At 45.3% G+C, this 21165-nt stretch overlaps 1 protein-coding gene and 1 pseudogene across 5 annotated transcripts in view; both read right to left on the bottom strand.

The window, feature by feature from the left end:
* Positions 1–348: 348 nt before the first annotated feature.
* On the bottom strand, positions 349–4857 carry LOC118617029 (annotated as a pseudogene).
* Positions 4858–10206: 5349 nt separating this feature from the next.
* GK5 (glycerol kinase 5) overlaps positions 10207–21165 on the bottom strand; it is a 95048-nt gene continuing 84089 nt past the window's right edge. Inside the window, exons 12-16 of one of the 5 annotated variants that reach the window (XM_036243074.1) lie at positions 20504–20598; positions 15927–16030; positions 14856–14915; positions 14129–14262; positions 10207–11124 (exon numbers count right to left, since the gene is read on the bottom strand). In XM_036243074.1, the coding sequence (XP_036098967.1) occupies positions 10976–11124; positions 14129–14262; positions 14856–14915; positions 15927–16030; positions 20504–20598 (542 nt within the window). In that variant the 3' untranslated portion in view covers positions 10207–10975. Of the gene's footprint in view, positions 11125–14128; positions 14263–14855; positions 14916–15926; positions 16031–17324; positions 17473–20503; positions 20599–21165 lie in introns of those variants that run through there. The other 4 variants (XM_036243078.1, XM_036243076.1, XM_036243075.1 and 1 more) reach the window with 4 other exon arrangements.

A 21165-nucleotide genomic window follows, 5' to 3' on the forward strand; every position in this document is an offset into this window, starting at 1 on the left:
GGGAAGGCTGAACTCGGGGCTAACAGAGGGACCCCAGGACAGGCACTGGGCATACACGGGGGGTTGAGGAGAGGGACCAGCAGCCAAATTTGGCTGAGTGACACTGCAGGGTCACCCTAAAGGCAAGAAAGATATGGAAGGCAGGGGACATGCACAGCCAGAGCTGATAGCCACAGCCTCTCCAGTGGTCATGGTGTAAAAGGTCCCTTCCATCTTCAAAGCGCATTATCAGTGCAAGAAGTAGGACTGGATCTCGGGAGGTCCACCTCTGAGAAAGGGCTATGCCAGCCAGCTCCCCCATCTCCTCCTGCTTCCCCCTTGCCCACCCTGCCCCTTTTCATGCTAAGACTAGAATTCTTGCTGGATCTCATAAGGGGCCAGCCTGTGTGTGTTCAGCTCAGCTCTACACAGTGCCGTCCTGACTCTGGCCCTCTGCATCAGGTCCAGAAGCATCTGCTGGGCAGGGGGCAGTGGCCACACCTGGAACGAGCAGGGCTGGAAGTCTAGGCCACTCCTCCACAGTGCTGCTGCTGCTGCTGCTGCTAGCAAAGCAGGAGTCCAGGTTGCGGAGTGTCTCTGTGTTGGAGCTGTTGGCCAAGCACGCTGCTATGGGCATGGCTGGGGGACACAAACCATCAAGGGTCCATCCATTGCTGGTTAGCAGAAGGACGTTGGGTCTCTCCAAGGTAGAATCCTGCTGTGTGTTCCAGTGCCTTGGGGTTGGGGGAAAGACTACACTGGGGTCAAGAAGATGGGGGAATTCACCTGGGTCTCAGCTGGGGCTGGGGGTTTTCAACACTCCTGCTCCAGGGCTGAGGCTCAACCCATTGCTAGAGAGTCTCCTGCTGGCCAGGAGAGCTGCTGGCTTGAGGGCCCCATCAGGAGTCCACCTCTTGACCACTGGGCTGCATGGGGGCCGTAAGGGTGATGTGGGTGGGAGTCAGGGATTGGTTAGGGTCTCATTTGAAGCACTCCAAATGGACATTGACCAAGGAGTTGTGGGTGCAGGGAGTCAGGGGCGGGGCCTCCACCAGGCTGACAGGCATCTCATCCACCATGATCTCATCTCTGTTCGAACGCAGCAGGGAGCAGTTGGAGTTGCACTCAGAGATGGAGAAGACAGACAGCAGTGTTAGGGAGGCAGAGGGGTCTCCTAGCAACAGCATGGGCTGTTCCTTCCTGAAGAGCTTCTGGGATGGGGGCTGGTGCTCCAACGAGGACGACTGACCCTCTGAAAAAGCCCTTCAAGCCTCTCTCCTCCCTGGCTGGTAGCTCAGGCTCCCCTGGGAGAGGCAGCTGGCATTTGCCAGCTTCCAGCAGGTCAAACCGAGGCCTGTGGCTGTGAGAACAGCCCCACAGCCACAGATGGATGCCGCCCCGCGTGAAGCTGTTGGTTGGTGTCAGCCGAGGGGGCTGGGGTGGGCTCCATCGCAGGAGGGGTCATCCCCATCCTCTCCACGAGGAAATGGGATATAGAGGTAGGACTGGTTGGGTGAATGCTGAGACAAGGCTCCCCCACTCCCTGGGTCTTCGCTGTCCTAACCCTCCATCTCCATAAGGCTGGTGAACCCTGGCAGGGCTGGGCTCTCCTCCACCCCTTCCGCAGGCCGGGGCACTGGACTACCACTGTTGGTATCCATCTTCCAGGGTCCTGAGGCCTTTGCCTCCTGAGGCAAGCTCCTCTGACCAAGTGTACCTGGCCCCCACATCGGCCCCTGCTTCTTGGAAGCCCTCTTCTCCTCCTCCTCCCCTTCCTCCTTTGGGATGACTGAGCTCCAGCCCCAGGGTTTGCTTCTTTCACCTGGACGGCTGGAAGGCGAGGAGTGAGGGTAGGGCTTGCAGTAGGCCTGGGTGGCCGTCGATGAGGCTGCTCCTCATATCCGTGCCGGGGAGGCCTGGACGTGACCTAGGGCTGGAAATCCTAAGGGAGGCTGATGCGGTTTCCACGCTTGCGCTTCAGCGGCTCGAAGGAGCTTGCCCTTGGGGTCTTCACCCGGAGCTTCTCCGGCACCGCTGTGGATGACGACGTGGAGCTCCGGTTCCGGGACGTCGATCTGCTCGGCCAGTTCCTGCTCCCTGTGCCGCAGCAATTCCTCCAGGTTCTTCTGGAGCGCAGCGCGCATCAGCTCCTCCCAGGTGCCGAGCTCCTTTTCCTTGGCCGTGTGTTGGTCAAACGTCTCCTGAATCGTGTGTCCAGTCATCCTGCAGGCAGTGAAGGAGTCCTTGGGCATGTCGAAGAAGTCAGACTCCTCTGGTAGTTAGCTGGTCCAGGATATTTGTGAAGGATGGTCGAGAATGGGGGTCGAGACTCCGGCAACCTTCCATGAGTTTGGCGAAAGGCTCTGGGCACGTAGAAGGGATGGGGAGGGTGAGCTTGTTCATGGCCACTCCATAAGCCATCGGTTCCTCGGAAGGGCACCTCACCAGTCACTAGCTCCCAAAGTGCCCACAGCTCCACACATCGCTGCCTTGGGAGAACACGGAAGCAGGCATGACCGGTGCCTTCCAAGCACAGGCCCTGCCGCGCTCATCCTGGTGGTTCAGTGCCATTCCCCAGCCTGGCCAAAATCGGTGATCTTCCGAGTCTTGTTGCTCAGGTCTCCATTCTCCACCTTCTGGAGGATCAGTGTGTTGCTGGACTTAAGGTGGCGGTGGATGATGGGGACAATCGCTCCATCGTGTAAGTAGGTCATCCCTCTGGCCATCTGCACGTCCCGGGTAACCAGGACGTGTGGGCGAATCCTCCTCCAGATAACACTCCATCAGAGGTCCTCCATGAGCGAACTCCATGCCCAAGCAGAGGCTGGGCTCCCTCAGTCACTCCCCCTAAGAGCAGTGATGTTGGGGTGCTTCCGCATGGCGAACAGCTTGGCCTCCTGGCGAACGTCCTCTATGGGGCGGCTGATGTCCTCACCAGGATGGTGGCGACCTCATCCCCGGAAAGCTCCACAGACCTTCCCACAGCCCGAGTAATGATCTCTTGCAGGGTTGGCGCCACCAAACCAGTCTCTAACAACTGAATGGGCGGGCAGCAAGCAGCGGGGGTCCTCGCCGCCGGCTGGCAGGGTCACGGAGTTGCTGGGGAAGATGCCCACCCGCTGGTTCAGCTGCCGGGTCCACCAGCCCTCGTCGCCGGCCACCTGCGAGTCCTTGGCCAGCACCTCAACCACGTCGCCCTGCCGCAGGTCCGTTCGTCCTCGCCCGCCGCCTGGTACCCCACGGTGGTCCGGTAGGGCAGTGGCGCGTCGGGGCCCAAGATCACCCCCACCCTACCCCCACCCCCGGGGCCGTGGCCGCTGCCTCTTCCTCCTCCTCCTCGGCCCGCCCCTCCCACCCCGAGAAGCGCCCGGACCCCTCGAGGGAGCTGCCATCCGTAGGGTGGGGGCTGCCTCCCCCGCCCAGTGTTCCTGCGGCCCGCGGAGCTGGCGGCCCCCTCCCCTGCCGGCGCCGCAGGTGGGGCCGGGCTGGAGCGGCGGAGAGAGCCCCGCGCGGCCCGGGGTGCGCCCCGCCTCCGCCCCAGCCTCCTGCTCGCTCGCGTGGCTAGTGCCCGGCGAGTAACATCGGGTCACATGAAATGGCAATGAAACGACTTATTTCAAAGACCAAAGTATTTCCATATTCAGCACATTTCACTGTATCTATTTAGAAAATCACAATTGTTAAGCCATCCTAAAAGGAAGAAGTTTTTAATTTTGTTTTAAATACTTTCCACTTAAGACAGGCAGACAGGGCCAGTGTGGCTCAGTGGTTGAGCATCGACCCACGAAGTCTCCGGTTCGATTCCGCTCAGGGCACATGCCCAGGTTGTGGGCCCGATCCCAGTGGGGCATGCAGGAGGCAGCCGATCAATGTTCTCTCTCCTAATGTTTCTGTTTCTCCCTCTAAAAATCAATAATAAGAAGAAAAGACAGGCAGACATTTTAAAGACAAAATACATTTCTAGTTAGTTATTTCATGGGTGTTTCCTTTAGGAAGGTCAGTGACCTGTCTTTCACAGTTACTGTAATGGCCCGGAACGATCCGGCAGAGGTCAACCAAGACCCTACTCTCTGGTTTCGTTTTGCCTTTTTTTTTTTTTTTTAACTGTTTATTTTGTAATATGTCTGAGCATAAGTTTAGAAAACTAAACTGACAAAGGTAAGATACACTATTTGTAGTCCATGATGGACATGACCTTTCAGCTTGTTAGCACCGCCGTCTATTAGACCTGTTAGGGCCGTGTCCCTAAAAAGAAGAGGAATGTGGCTGAGTGCAGGCAGTCCACCGAACTTGGGCAATATCAGTAGGAATCATCTGAATCTTAAACCAGACGGTTAACGTTATGTTTAGAGTTATGTTTGGGGTAGGGTTATGTTTGGTTATTTAGGGTTAGGATTATTGTTAGGGTCAAGATTAGGGTTAGGTTTAGGATTAATTTTAGGGTTAAGGTTAGAGTTAAGATTAATATTAGTTTTTGTTTTAGGTTTAGGACTAGGGTTATGGTTAGTATTATTTGTAAGATAAGACATAAAGTCAGTGTTGGGTTTAGGGTAAGGGCAGCAGGTTTAGGTTAGGTTAGGGTAGGTTTAGGGTTAAAGTTAGTGTTAGGATCAGTGTTAGGGTTCTAAGTTTAGGGTTTGTTTAGAGCATTTGGAGTAAATCTTGGGTTCAGCTTAGGGATAGGGTTAGGTTAGGATTAGTTTTAGGTTTAAATTTAGAGTTAGGTTTAGATTTAGGATTAGGGTTATGGTTAGGGACAGGTTTTTATTAAAATCAGAGTATTGGTATTAGAGATTTGGACAGTGTTAGTGTTACAATTAGGGTTAAATTTAGGTTAGGATTAGGTTTAGGGTTAGATTAGGTTAGGGTTACGTTCATGTCCAAGGTTAGGTTTTGGGTTTGGGTTCAGTTTGTTACGTTTAAATATGGTTTAGGTGCATGGTAGTGTTAGGGTTAGATTTAGGGTTAAAGTTAGTGTTAGGAATAAAGTACAGTTAGGTTTAGGGATATGTAAGTGTTAGGGTTACTCATGTCCAAAGTTAGGTTTTAGGTTTGGGTTCAGTTTGTTACGTTTAAATATGGTTTAGGTGCATGGTAGTGTTAGGGTTAGATTTAGGGTTAAAGTTAGTGTTAGGAATAAAGTACAGTTAGGTTTAGGGATATGTAAGGGTTAGGGTTACAATTAGTTAGGTTTAGTTGCACGATTAAGGTTAGATTTAGGATTAGATTAAAACTTGGGTTAGGATTAGGGTTAGGTTTTTCTTTTGGTTTAGGGTTAGGTTTAGGTTTAAGGCTAAAAGTATGGTAGGATTTAGGGTTTTAAGTCTGTTAAGGGTTGTTAGGGTTTAGAATTTTATGGTTAGGGTTAACTTTTAAATTAGGTTTAGAACTAGTATTTGGATTAGGTTTAGGTTTAGCTTTAAATATCAGTTTAGGGTTAGAGTTATGGTTAAGTTTGGGGTTAAGGTAAGAGTTAAGGTTAGGGCCATGTTAAATTTAAGATTACAGATCGGTGTAAGGTTTGGGTTAGTGTGAGGTTTAGGATTAGATTTGTGGTTAGGTTTAGGTCTGGGTTGTCAGGGTTATTTCAGGGTTATGTTACATGCGAAAGGTGGTATGTGAGGAATCTCGGTCCCTCACACATTGCTGGTGAGAGGATAAAATGGTGTTGCTGTTCCAGAAAACAGTTTGGCAGTTTCTTAAAATGACACAGCTCATTTAAATTGGAATCTATATCATTTATTTTCTAAATAATAGATATCTATACAGACATGGCCATTATATTTTATAAACCAAATTTACAGTGAAGGGGGAAAGATAGTGGATGTAAAGTAACAGAGAATTTCAGAAATAGGGTTCTTCCGGTTCCTGCCTCTGTCACCCCACTCCCAACATCATTCTTGCATGCCTCCGGGTGCAAGCGTCCCTGGGAATATGGTGACAATATAGCAGTTACTTATAAAAAATGCTGGTGCCAATTATGTAATACTATGAAACTCAAAACTAAAACTACAATAAAATAAAAAAAACAATGTGATTCTGGGTCACCTATTTGATTTCTTTGGGGTTACCCATTTGCACTGATTTGAACCAAATTACCTGGCTTTGTCTATGAGAAAGGATGATTCTGGGACCAGATAGGTCCCGGGTGTGTTTTGGGCTTTTAATTCTGATTCAGAAACAGGATGTAAATTTCCCAAGGGAATTAAGAATCCTTTGGGGGTAGATCCAAGCCTTCCAGGCTCTCTCTGTGGTAACTATAGAATCACTTAAAGTTGAAGAGCCTCAGGCTCCAACTATATCCCTCCTCGAAGAATTATAGATTCATTTCAGACTCCTGCACTAGATTATTTTAAACTAGAGACTTGTCCCTAGTCCTGGTCAGTTTGGCTCAGCAGTTAGAGCATCAGCTCAAGGACTGAAGGATCCTGGCTTCTATTCTTGGTCAAGGGCACGTACCTGGATTGCAGGTTCAATTCCCCACCCCAGTCGGGGTTGTGCAGGAGGCAATCAATCAATGTGTCTCTCTCACATGAATGTTTCTCTCTCCCTCCCTTCCTCCCTCCCTTCCCCTATCTAAAAATCAATGTTAAAATATCCTTGGGTGAGGATTAACAAACAAACCAAAAAGACGTGTCCCTAGTATATAAGTCTGAAGTTTTTTCCCTCTAACACCAGTATCTGACATTCTTAAGGCTCCATCTGTTAGACATCTACAGTCAAACACACAAAACCTGTGACTAGAAAGGCTCCAATTATACTTCAGAAAGTTAATGTAACTATGTGTACTTAAGGCTGTGATCTGTACATAAATACGTATGCAAATACATAAACATAAATTTTTAAATGAACAGTATGAAGATTCTAGCTCTCATAACAAAGCCAACAAAATGTATTTTATTTGCAGCAAACAGAAGCTGCTCCAGGTCAAGGATAAAATGTATATGCCCAAAAAGTTGCATTTGTAAACAGAGCAAAACTTTCTCCCATGAATATGAAGGCACATTTAGGTTCTGTGGAAGCAGACCTGTTTCCAGGGACTTCTGGTCTGCTGGACGATGGCACAGGGGCAGATAAAGACAGTGACCATCTCCTTGCTCAGAGATGAGAAGGAAACAAAAAGCAGATCCTATCACAGACGACCTGCAGACGACATTGATCCTACACTGATGTCATAAACCCACTAAACCAGGCCACAGAGGATGCAGACATGGGGTGCAGTGAGCGAATAAAAATAGCAGAAAACAATTACACTTTTTTAAACCTCATTAACCAGCCAAGTAGAAACCCTATTTATTTTAATATACTACCACCTCTTTTAGCTAAGAAGCATTTCCTAAGGAGTATGATAGACACTCTACATGCACTGAGTCTTCAGTTTTCTTCTAAGTCTACGTCACTGGTTATCCACTGGGTGATGGTGGTGTTGGGGCGGGAGTGCCTCCCAGGGGACATGTGACAATGTTTGGAGACCATTTTGAGCATCAGAACTCAGGATGCTACTGGTAGCTAACAGGTAGAGGTCAGGATGCTGCTAAATATCCTGTAATGCACAAAATAGCACCCTAAAACAGAGAATTATCTGTCCCAAAATGTCCGTAATGCTGAGGTTGAGAAACCATGTCATGGTTGGATTATAAAAAAACTTAAAAATCAGTAAGTCTATGTATGAAAGCAATTAGTACCACTTTAAGGATTACACAGGAGCATTCTCCTCCTTGATAAGACAGCCCCAGATCTCCTAAACGTATGACAGATCCATAATGGGAAAATAAACATGATGAGAAATATTAGCACACAAATGAAAAATGAACTTGAAACATAGAACAATTATTTTTCTCAATTGATTTTGATCAACTGTTTCTACAACCACAAAAGCAAATGTGATTACACTTCTTATAAAGGTCAAATATGATACAAGATTTACTAAACAGTGTTAGTAAAAACAGCCTGAAATGGTAAAAATAGAACAATTTCTACATTAACCAAAGGAAAAAAACAAAACAAAAAACAGCCACTGATTTCTGAGATGCTCAACTCCAATAAGAGATATTCAAAGTTCTTTTCCCATATTAGCAAAAGGTATCCTTTTTGGGGTAGTTTTATGATGAGAAAGAAAAACATGATAAAAAAGATGAACAAAAACTTTTCAGGTATTTAAAATACTCTAATTCAGTACACGCTAATACAAAACGACAGAGTTATTCTAATGACATCACACCCACTGGGAAGCAGACTCTGTAAGAAATAGTAAAACAGAGCCCTGGCCAGTGTGGCTCCGCAGTTAGAGCATCGGCCCGCGGACCAGAGTCCCGGGTTCAGTTCCCGCTAAGGGCACCTACCTCGGTTGCGGTTTGTCCCCGGCCCTGGTTGGGGCTGTGTGAGTGGCAGCCACTCTATGTGTTTCTCTCTCTCCCCCCCTCTCCTTCCACACTAAAGATAAATGCAAAAAAAAAGAAAAAAAAAAGTCCTCAGGTGAGGATAAAAAATAGAAATAGTAAAACAGAGCAGCTTTCATCTGATTGTGATGAGAAGGCCTTTATCTTGCCCCTAAGCTTTGTGAACAGGACAGAAAAAAACAAAGAACGAAAAGAAGAATAAGTGTTTACGTAATGGTATCTGACTTATTACAGTAAGCAAAACACCTCAACATAACAAAAATATTTCCAAATGTTAATTAATGGAAATAATGATGTTATATATTTACCGTAATGACTCCATCAAAACAATCATTTAAGAAGACAATTAAAGTACACTGAAACAGAATTGGTAGAAAGGCAATTTGACCCTAATTCTATCAAATCTGTCTCTGAAAAGACATACATGACAGCGTATCCCACTTCTGGGCACTTCTAAGAGAAACCCAGAACACTAACTGGAAAAGACATGCCTCCCTGTGTTCAGTGCAGTGTTGTTTACAATCCAAGATATGGAAGCAGCCCCGGGGCCATCGCTGGATGAGTAGATGAGGAAGACATGGTATACATATACTATGGGATCTTTTTTCTTTTATCTTTTACAGTTGACATACTATGAAATCTTACTTGGCCCTAAAAAAGAATGAAATTTTACCATTTGCAACAATATGGATGGATCTAGAAGGTATTAAGCTCAGTGAAATGTCAGACAAAGAAAGACAAACATTATTATTTCACTTATATGTGAAATCTAAAGAACAAAATAAACAAGTAAAACAGAAACAAACTCAAAGGTACAGAAAACATTTTGATGGTTGCCAGATGGGAGGCGGGCTGGGGACTAGTTGGAAACTGTGAAGGGATTAAGAAGTACAAATTGGCAGTAACAGTCACATGGGAGGTAGAGTACAGCATAGGGAATACAGTCAATAATACCATAATAACCACGTGTGGTGTCAGATGGGTACTAGAATCATCAGGATGATCACTTAGTAAGTTACAGAAATGTCTAATCACTGTGTTGTGCACCTGAAACTAGTATCACATTGTATGTCAACTATAATTTTAAAATTTTTAATGTGACAATTATCACTTTATTCAGGAAAATACAAATACAATTGGAAAACTCTTGTTTTCAGGTAGTGAACAGACGCATTAAAGCACAATTCGACCAACCTATTTGCACTTTCTCCATCATCTTGTTTGTGATTTGGGGTGGGGAGGGTTCCTTAGGTCATATAAGAAAAAAATTCCCTGTAACAGTCACTTCTTTAATCACATTATTAAACAGCTAGCTGTAGGACGTTATGAGATAAAACCTGACCAACAGGGAAGTAAATCCATCACTGCTGCCAGACTAAGGGGGACCTAGCCCAGGTGCAAGGAGGGGCACATGACCTGAGAACAGGCTGAAAGGGATCAACTGCCCAGGGCAAGTTCACCCCTGGCCTGCAGCTCCTCGCAGCTCTGGCTCCTGCACCTGACTTCCAGCAGGAAAGCGGAGAACAAAGAGCCGTCCTGCTCCTCTGCGTGCTGACCTCTGCCGGCCACCCCTGCACCTGTCTCAGAGAGAGGAGCAGACGGACCAACATCAAAACATACCTGGACAAGCAAAATATCCAATGCAGGCACCCCTAGTCACTGGTAAACTAGGGCGCTTCCTTCCAATTAAGCTCTGTCAATTAGGCACTTAATAAAAACAAATGACATTTATGCAAACATCTCAACAATTAAGAAAGATGAAAAAAACAGAAGAAAGGCAAGATTTATATTTACTACCTGCATTTTATTTGGTTTTGTTTTTTAAATGAGATGTTATACTTTAGCCAGAAGTTTTCGAAAGAAATAGTATTTAAAAAGAAAAATATAGTATTTTCTAGTTCCTTAGAAATCAATACCCTTTTTAGTTTCATTAGCTAAAATTATTTTTCAGTGTTTTTAAGACATAAACAATGCTCAGAGATTGGCTGAACAAGAAAAAATTAAGAGTGCCTTTAAGTCAGTAAGGAAAGAACCGACTGACAAATAAGTCCATCTGAGATCAACGTATTGAGCTTGTATTTGGATACAACATTAAATAATTATGGCTTCAAATATAAAATATTATTCAAAATTCCACATTTCCTCAGTTATTCTCTATTTTTAGCCATGTGGGGTCTGAATAGTTTTAAATAAAGGAATACTTTTCATGTAGTCTTAGAACAAAATGCAAATGTTCCTGACCCAGAACTATTGATTTGGATAGTAAATAATTATGTTCATATGTACCACTGACCTGGTATTTAAAAAAGGAAGACTCATAACTGTCAAAACATAATTGTTAATGGCTAATGTCCTTTGGAATTTGCTATAAAACAGAAGATACAAAGTTTTGAGGTCTTGCTGCCTTAGAATCTTTCCAAGGTTTGGGTTAAAAAAAGGCTTTTAAAATTTTTGTCTGTTGTTGTTTTCAAAAAGCAATGCTCTTTCTCTCCAGTTGCAAGGCTCGTCTTCGGTCTGCTCCGCCCCCGCTGGGCTGGCTCCCCTCGGAGCGCGGTCGCATCCGCAGTCCCGCCGTCCCGCCGGGGCCCAGCTGGCCGCTAGGTCTTGTTGTACCAGTTCATGGAGCGCTTCACCGCGCGCACCCAGTTCTCCATGCTCCCCTCGTACTCCTGCCATTTCTTCTGCGGCTTAAAAACCACTTCACTCCGCCTCAGCTTCTTCAGCTCCTCCTTGTCACTCCAAAACCCTGTAGAGGAAAACATGACTCTCAAATTCTAAAGCCAATAATGAGTCCGCAAAGTTCATCCACAAACCTACGTGCGCTGCGGCAAAGGCAGAGAGCTGCCACTTACAAACACACCCCGAGTGTTCTGTGGCTTCTGAACTCTGTCGGAGGGAAGGACACGCGGGGCGGGGACGCTGTCGGCTCCTCGCTGCCCGGGTGTGCGTGTGGCGGGCACCGAGTGGTCTCCAGACAACCACCCCGTCATCGTTTTATGTCATGCTTGTTCAGAAAACAAGAAATGCACATCTTTTTCATAAGATTTTTTTAAAAGATAAATTAAGAATGTATCTTGAGGGAACAGGCAACGCCCCAGGATATGCACAAAATCCAAAGCTGGGACTTAGCAGGATAAATAGTTTCTTCTCGAACGTCACGCAGGCTCCTCCAGGCCCGTGCGCGGCGGCCGGCAGGTCGGTCCACGGGCCGCGTGCTGCAGCGACCGCCGCCCAGGAGCAGGCCCTCTGGGCGCTGGCGGCTCCTGTCGCCGCTCGGACCGTCGCTTCCTGAGCTCACAAGGCTTGTGAAGCACATGTTCTCCCACCAACCACACGACACAAAAAACCGCCTTCTAACGTTTGTGGGGTCACCTTCTCTCTGTTCACAGTTAGCAGTTCAGGCTCTCTATATTTAAAGATATTGAGAGCAGCTTAAAAAAGACTAAAAATAGTTTTAATTAGTAAATCTCAGTTAGATAAATCTAGTCATAAAAATAAGTATACTCTTAAAATCCGTATTTCCGGAACCTATTATTTACACCGAGGCTTACAGGTTTTCAAGCCACTTTGAACGTGCCTGCCGAGTGAACAGTGCAAACGGCGCATGCGCAGAGGTGCAGTCTCGCTACAGGGTGAACTACGACAACGCACGTGCGGAGTGAACAGTGCAACGGCGCATGCGCACATGCGGAGTGACCAGTGCAACCGCGCATGCGCATAGCCGCGGTCTCGGACCGGGAGCAGCTCCAGCTGGAGATCAGCTGTCCTGAGAGGCAAGACCACTTCTTGTGGCTGATGAAGTGTCACCTTGTTGAAAAGGTTTAAATTAAATACAGACATAATGAAGTAGATAAAACTCAAGCCATGATGTTAGTGTATGAATAATCTACCCATTTGTTATTTAAAGTATTTTAAATGTTCAAGAGAATCTGATATATTCTTTTTTTGTTTTTGTATTTTATCCTCACTCGAGGACATTTTTGCATTTATCTTCAGATAGAGAGGGAGGGAGAGAGAGAGAAACATCGATATGAGAGAGACACATCGAGTGGCTGCCACCCACACAACCCCAACCGGGCCGGGGACAAACTGCAACCGAGGTAGGTGCCCTTAGCGGGACCCGAACCCGGGCCTCTCTGGTCCGCAGGCCGACACTCTAACCACTGAGCCAGACCGGCCAGGGCTGACATATTTATTCTTATGAGGTGAAAACTGTAGAACAATTTGATTCTTATAAATAATGTTAGAATTTTTATAAGAATTTGATTTGTTATCATAATTTATTTAATTTGCAAGAGTTGTTTAAGTACTTTAGATTTTCCTTGTTACAGGTCTAAGTTTGCTCAGTTAGTGGAATTATTTTTTAAAATCAACTACATTGAATTTTTAAGGGTTGAGATATGCAAAAAATTTTAAATTTGTAAATGGGAATGACTATTGAAGGGTAAGTTATTGCCTTAAACTTGAACTAATCAACCATTAGTCAATGAACAAATAAAAGTATAATAATTTTATACAAAGGTAACAGGCTTTGGGGCTGTGTAACTTTACTGTGTTTAGTATTAGCCTGAAACTTCTACCTGTACACTATGCTGTTCTGCACCAACACTCCTCCCTACCATCCAGGAACACATCCAAATACTCCCCGTGTCCTGCGAGCCCCCTACGTGGCCTCCACACTTCTTCTTTAGCCCTCCAAATCAATCTTTCCACTAACGGTTCAGCAATCTGCTCAAATGTAGATCTGTCCATGTCCCTCTCCTGCTTCACATTCTTCAGTGGCTCTCCAGTGCCTTGACAATCAAGCCAACACCTCTTTTGAGGAATCCACCACCTGGCCCTCTGTGTACCTGCCCAGCCTCCCTCCTGGCTCATCGCAGCAGCACTTACTGCGAAGGGGCCAGGACCTCTACAGGAGCTGCCTTCTCCGTGGGACAGCTCAGCTCTTAGCCTCTCCTCACCACTGTCTGGTAAACCCTTAAAGATTGAGCTCTAGTCTAGCTGGTGCGGCTCAGTGGTTGAGCCAAGAGGTTGCCGGTTCGATTCCCAGTCAGGGCACATACCCAGGTTGTGAGCCCGATCCCCAGTGGGGGGCATGCAGGAGGCAGCCAATTGATGTTCTCTCTCCTCAATGTTTCTATCTCGCTCTCCCTCTCCCTTCCTCTCTCTCTAAAATCAATAAAGAAAATAAAATTTTAAAAACTGAGCTCTATGTTGCCTCCTCTGGGAAGGCTACACCGTGTGCTTAATACAACAACTATGTGCTGGTTTTTCACACCAGATTTAATACTCAGCTGACTTGTCTGACTGCTCCCCCGAGACTCCCGTAGCAGAGGCTGCGTCTTTCAAACCCCTCATTCCCAGAAGTGACTGTCATGTGATGGAGCGTAACCAATGCTCAACACATAGAAGAGTGGAGTTGTTTCTGATGCCAAAGCAAGCCCATCTACTCAGGGAGTTTGCCCAGAGACCCTGCCTTGCTCAAGGCCACAGCAGCTGAGAAGGAAATGTCCTCTCTCGAGCTGAGGGCTGAGGGCTGAGGGCTGAGGGGGGAAGTGAGGATGGAGGAGAGCACAGGGCCCACCCACCAGGAAGGCCAGGAGTGCTCTGGAGTCGCGTGTCTATGCTCAGGGAGCTCAGTGGACACCAGGGTTTTCTAGACCCTCTCTGTAATCTTATAGTTTGGGAGGAGAAAGGCTGTCTGTAAGAAACTGTGCAAGAGAGCTCTTTTTCAGAAAATCCACACGTACCAAGAGCAAGGCCAGCTAGAGAAGCGGCACCGAAGCATGACATATCAAGGTGGACAGGTCTGTCTATATCCTCATTGATCAGGTCCGACGTCATCTGCATGACAAAACTGTTCTTACAAACTCCGCCGTCTGCCCTGTGGGGAGCAAGATATTTGAGATAAATCATCCCAACAAAAGCACAAAAAAATTATTAATTTTTTAAAAAGGGTCCTGTATTTTTTTAGATCCCTGATTTTACTTTTTAATTCCAAAATTATATCACTTAGCCTTGACCTGCAGACACAGGACCTTGCTCAGTAATCCTGAAACATGTTTCCTTATTCCGGCCATCAGTTTTCCCACCTGCTCTATTTGTCCCGAGGATTAGTTCAAAACAGGCCAGGTGAACTGAGCCGACACAAAAATTCATTTGGACTTTCTAGCAAAGAAAATGTGATGCTTCTATGCCAAAAGATAGCCACACACCCAAAAAAGAGATTTTAAAGATTTTTACAATATACATATGGGTGCTAAGATCCTCCCAAATTCCATATTATGTTATATTCTCCATAAATCCAAATTCGACTTTCCTTTCCTCTCCAAATTCCTATGATCAAGATTTTGTGGTAAAGAAGCTAGGTTTAGTTCTTTTGGAAATCTTGAATAATGCTAATGATGAAAATACTAATGGCAGCTACCATTTACTTCTAATTTATAATCCCATCTATTAGAATCGAAGTTCACATACCGGATTTTTGTTACAGGAATAGGGATCTCTTTCTGCATCACCTCATATAACTGTTTGTTTCTAGTTAAAAAAATAAAATAACTATTTAGAGGAAATTGAAATCAAAGCAATTCTCTATTTTTTCTAATCTAAAAAAATGAAAACAGTTGTTTTATTTACATGACATATATGCAAAAAGGTATTAAATAAATCATCCTGCTAACTGGAAGCAGGTAACAGGTGCCTGAATAAACAAGGGGCCCAGGGCCTCATGCTTCCTGCCGCCACACAAAAGAGCACGGTTTTTATTTTCAAACTGAATTTTATCTATAACCATTCCTACAAGTAAAAAAAATAATAGATGGCTATTAAGATGGCATGCTATAAATAACATCTAATAGAATTCATCAAATATAAAACTAATCATTTAATAATTATAGAGAATTTTATTTTAAACATTAAAATGTTCCATATTCATGACAGCCACATTCTTAATTTTAATGTTATGCCTGTCCCATAACAAAAAGAGCGCAGGAAAATATACGTAAAGAATAATTCTGGCCCAGCCGGTTTGGCTCACTGGTTGAGCGTCAACCCATGCACCAAGAGGTTACCGGTTCAATTCCTGGTCAGGGCACGTGCCCAGGTTGTGGGCCAAACCCACAGTGGGGGGCATGCAGGAGGCAGCCAATTGATGTTCTCTCTCATCAATGTTTCTATCTCTCTCTCTCTCATTTCCTCTCTCTCTAAAATCAATTTAAAAGTATTTAAAAATAAAAATAATAAAAGAATAATTCTGATAATTTTTGAGTATCACAAAAGCATATTAGAATTCTACTTCATGAATACAAAAACTTTTGAAAGTCCAAATTTTGAATCTCTAAAAATGATTAAATTTCAGATATCAAATCTAAGGGGTACTCGTACTATTTAATAGCCTCTTAAAAAATAAGAGGCTATAAAAAGTATCAGGAAGAAGAGATTCCATCACATGCAGACAGAAACCTTGACTGAACTCGGAGGTGCCCAGCTCCGCAGAGACAAGGCGAGGGGACCAATGCTGTGGGGAGAAGGGAGTTCAGAGCGCGGTACCTGAACGCTATGGACTCCAGTATCGCCCGTACAAGATGGTATTTCCTCGTGGACGCCTTCAAACCCATAAAAGAGGCACAAGCACAGGGGTCATTTAATGGAGCCTAAAGTGAGAGATAGTGAGAATCTATTATTATTGCTCTAGATCCATCTATAGACTTAAAGACATATAATACAATAAAAACACGACTGTGTTAGAGAAAAAAATCCCTATTACAGTTAAGTAGTTTTAAAATACACGATAGCCCAAAATTATGTTAAATATCAGGATAACTTTTTAACATGACTTAGGCAAGTCTGAGTCCCTGACCCGGGACCTTCTGTTTGCGCTCAGAGCAGGAAAGGGCCGTCTGTGGCGGCTGTGAGTGGTGGCCGCGGCCGGGCTTGTGCTGAGGACGACGGGACGCAATCCTGGCCCCCTTCGGAGGACTGTGAACTTTCTACCCCAGAGCTGTTTACGATGTAATGCAGCTCTCTGAGGATACGTTCGCTCAAGTTAAAGAACAATATTGCAGAAAATATGCTCTTCAGTGTAGTAACTTACACCCAAATGTCATCAGACACTCAAGCTAAAGTCTTCAATTTCTTAGCTTATAGTCTTATTGCCTAACATGAAGCAAAATATTGCCCTGGCTGGTGTGGCTCAGTTGGTTGGAGCATCTTCCTGGGCACCAAAACGTTGTGGGTTCGATTTCTTATCAGAACACATGCCTATGTTGCAGGTTCGATCCCCAGTTGGGGGGATGTATGGAAGGCAACCAATCGATGTCTCTCTCACTCTCTCTCCATTCCCCTGTCTCTCTAAAATCAATGAACATATCCTTGGGTGAGGATTAAATAATTTGTTTTTTAAGGTGAAAATCTTGAGCTGGATGTTTTCCTCAGATGAAATTTATACTCATCTGCATCCTCAGAAATGCAAGACAATGCTGGGACGGAAATCAGACTCCTGCCCCAGCTTGCAGTCACGGGGAAGCAGACAGTTCCAACACTGCATGAGGTCGTGACAGGGACACGCCAGTGTGGTCAGGATGACGGTCCCCAGAAAAAGCCCCTGTTGGCTTCGAGCACTGACACATAATTTTTTTTACCTGAAAAAAATCTCTTTACCTGGAAAACCTCCTACCACCCCCTCCTCCTGGTTAATCCTATTCCCCTTCGTAATCTCGGCTCAGTGTCCTCTGGGAAAGCTGACCCAGACTAGGCCAGACCTCAATTACAGGTTTCCGTGATGCCTCGAACTTCCCATCATCTCATGTGCCAGTTTATGACCACATGTACTTGTGTGATGTTGAAACTCCATTGTATGTGGCCCTCCACGGGGGATCAATATACATCTGTTGATTGATACACATTCATTGAATCAATGAACAAACAACACTTTTCCTAATTACTTAACTGAAGAAAGTCTACATTATAGCTTATCTTTAACTGATTTCTCTCCTATTGTGAATTTATCTTGATCATTTTCAAATTCATTAACATCTTTTGATGATTCACTCAGTGAGTCATACAGGGAAGCTGGTCTATAGCAGGTGGCAGAACCCTGTAAAACAAAGACAGGTCAGACTGCCAGTTCACTTGGTCCCTAGTATGCTATGGGGTTTCTGCGTAAAATTATTTCCTCTGATACACCATAAGAAGGAAGTTGTACTAGCCTCCCCTGACCACTCCAGGACACTGTGGCCCCTGTCAGCGGACATGTCCCTGTCCCCGCATGCTTAGGCCCACATCAACATCGCGCTGTATTTCCCACTGAGAACACTCAGACACCCCAGCCACTCACAGAACCAGCGCCAGCACTCGAAGCACTTGCTGGCCACACTCCCCTCTAAGGAGGCCACAGGCCCTGTTCCCGACAGCAGCCGTGTCTCAGGCCCTAGTCCGACGGCCACTGCACGACAGAAAGGACTGACTCAAAGTCTGTCCTAAGCAAAGAAAGCAGTCTCCCTCCCTGGAAATCTGAACCGGGAAACACTGAGGAAAGACCATTAACGGGAACTAAGGATGAAGCTAAAAGGATGCAAAGGGTGGGAAAGGTTGTGTATATCTCCAAATCGTGGAGAAGCAGAAAGTACAGCGAACAGAAGGACAATTAAACGGGAGTTATGAGGAAGAAAGGACAGAGCTAAGCTGCTGATGAGAAGAGAAAAGCAGATCCCCAGAGAAGCAGGAATCACAGAGAACACCCAGAGCTGCATGGTTGGTTGTCGAGCCCTTCCCGCCCCAGGCCTGGTCTGTGAACACAGCAGCTGCTGGGCCCTTCCCACCCCAGGCCTGGTCTGTGAACTCAGATCCTGGGCCCTTCCCACCCCAGGCCTGGTCTGTGAACACAGCAGCTGCTGGGCCCTTCCCACCCCAGGCCTGGTCTGTGAACTCAGATCCTGGGCCCTTCCCACCCCAGGCCTGGTCTGTGAACTCAGATTCTGGGCCCTTCCCACCCCAGGCCTGGTCTGTGAACTCAGATCCTGGGCCCTTCCCACCCCAGGCCTGGTCTGTGAACTCAGATCCTGGGCCCTTCCCACCCCAGGCCTGGTCTGTGAACTCAGATCCTGGGCCCTTCCCACCTCAGGCCTGGTCTGTGAACTCAGATCCTGGGCCCTTCCCACCTCAGGCCTGGTCTGTGAACTCAGATCCTGGGCCCTTCCCACCTCAGGCCTGGTCTGTGAACTCAGATCCTGGGCTGACTTCAGGAAGCCTGTTGGTTACAAACCTAAGAGCCCTCAGGGCACTGGGCTCACATCCTGTCCACTCTCCTGCTGCCACCATCACAGGAACTTTCTGCCTCTGACACCTGCTGTGACTACACCACGTCAGCATCCCCTCCCCTCCCCACAGCCCTGCTAGAGCAAAGCCACTGTGACTATACCAACTGATGCCACCCGCGCACTGCCTGATACTCCCTGTCCCTTCTGCCCCACACACCCTCGCTCTCCTCAGAGCCTCTCCCGTGACCCTTTCTTAGCAGACTCCCTTGAGAAGCTGAGGCTATTAGGAGCCTGTACCATCCCGCCCTCCATTCTCTACAGCTGTGGCAATATTCTAAAATTAAAGACCGTATCCCTGATACTTGCCCCTGCTTCCTGCCATTCCCCCACCCCTCATTTTCTCCACTGGCTGATATATGCAGCTAACAGGCATCTCTCCCCTATTTTCCAAACAGCTCGCCATCAATACACTACAGCTGTATGAATTAACTTTCCGTTTCCGGTTAATACTTCAGTTCACAGTGGGAAATATTTGCCTTTGCAGGCCTCCCTCACCCCTCCCGACCCCAACATACTGCCAAGTTGCAGTCACGGCAGGACGGGCATTTTGTACCAACGTGATATTTAAAACCACATCTGTAATGATTTTCTCTAATCTTTTGGGCTTTAGTAATACTTTGCTATCTTATTACATATTATTTTTTACAGGTATATGAATTGATAGAGAAGGGAAACACAGAGTTGACAAGATACAATCATTACAAAGTCCACAGGACATTTTTAAAAATGGGAGGATGCACAAAACCTAATTCAATCCTACCTCCGCTGATCACTAGTCATCTCACCTTCCTCCTTAACTTCAGTCAGACAGACATGCTCCACACCCTGCGCTAGGTGGGTGGTTCGAGCTGCCTCCCATCATCCTGCAGGAGGCAGCGGGGCTCCAAAGGTAGCTTATGAACTTCAGGTACAATATACAGAAGGAAATTAGGACAGATATTAAAATAATAATCAATTTAAAAATCTAGTTTGGAAATATGGCATATTTAGAGATTTAAAGCATTCTGATCTATTTTTTTTTTTTTTTTTTACCAGCTTCTAAATTCTATGATCTAAACTTCTGAATGTTTTACTTTTTTATAACTGATTGCCAGAGTAAGGGATGGACTAGAAGGAAAGGAGATTTTTATTCTTTGAAAGGAAACAATATTTAAAGGGAGATTAAAAGGATGGGTATAAGCTTAAAACAAAAAAAGAAAGGGAAATTTGTTCATAATAATATACCTGAGTTTTTTACAAAGTCTTTGTAACAATATGCTAACATTAAAGGTAGTACCACAGATCTTTCAACTAAATACAGAATTAAATATTACAAAATCAAGTCTTTCACTGGGTTCACTTTTTGATTAGGTAGTTGCCAATAATGTATCACAATAAGAAATTTTGATTTTTTAAGAAAAAATTTAATTTATAAAGAACTGCAAAATATACACACACAGATGTGTATGTGCCTTTCTGTTATTTTTCTAATTCACAGTGATATGCTTCCTCTAAGTCCTGATCTATTTACCTTCACTGGGAAATGACTATTTTGGTCATGATAAAACAATCCCAGGTCTCATATAAAAGTTCTGTGATAACCCTGCCAACTTCTAGTTTCCATGGGGTGGGGTTCTCAGCAGGAGCCCACTGATTTAGCTGTGGAATCCATGCTAGGTCCAAGCTGAGCTTCCTGGACCCCAAAATGGACCTTTCCCCTTAGTTCTATTGAGTACCCACATGTTCAGGTAAAGGAGTGGCAGATATAAAATTTTAGGTGTGGATATGAGGAGAGAAATGTTTAATTGCCATTAACTATGTCTTACATACCTGCAATCCACTAAAACACGGAACAAAATAAACTCCTTCAGAATCTTCCAGACTTCTGGCCATTTTTTCCGTTTCAGCAGCATCTGTGAAAAGATCTGCAAACACAAAAACAACAAACAAACAACAACAAAAAAGTCTAAAAAAATGAAGGGGTTGGGGAGGGACAAAGAATTATGTTAAATGACTAGTATTTACCTCTGTCCACATTTATTATGAATTTAATATGAAAGCTTACTCGCTTAAAAGGGTCACCACAAAGGCCAATCTACTGGGTTTGGGAGCCCACAGAAGGCGAAGGAGTCAGAAAGCCCACCTAAGACAGGCTTGGTATGCAGCAGGCCTTACTTTTTCCTTTAAACTTATTTGGGCTGTGTGGCTTAAACAATTTTGTGTGGCTTTTGGGGCATTAAAAAAATGTATTCCCCTGAAGATAACATTTGTTCCACTTTTCTGATGAAAAGATCATCTACTTATAATAACCAAGAGAATCAATGGAAAAACTATGGATGTAACGGGTTCAATAAGGGACGGTAACATATAGATAAATCAAAAGTCAATCTTTAAAAACAAACGGCCCAGCCAGTGTGGCTCATTGGATTGAGGGTTGTCCCACAGACTGAAAGGTCCTGGTTCCATTCCTGGTCAGAGCACATGCTCGGGTT

The sequence above is a fragment of the Molossus molossus genome, unplaced genomic scaffold, assembly GCF_014108415.1.
Source record: "Molossus molossus isolate mMolMol1 unplaced genomic scaffold, mMolMol1.p scaffold_m16_p_5, whole genome shotgun sequence".
Classification (NCBI taxonomy): Eukaryota; Metazoa; Chordata; class Mammalia; order Chiroptera; family Molossidae; genus Molossus; species Molossus molossus.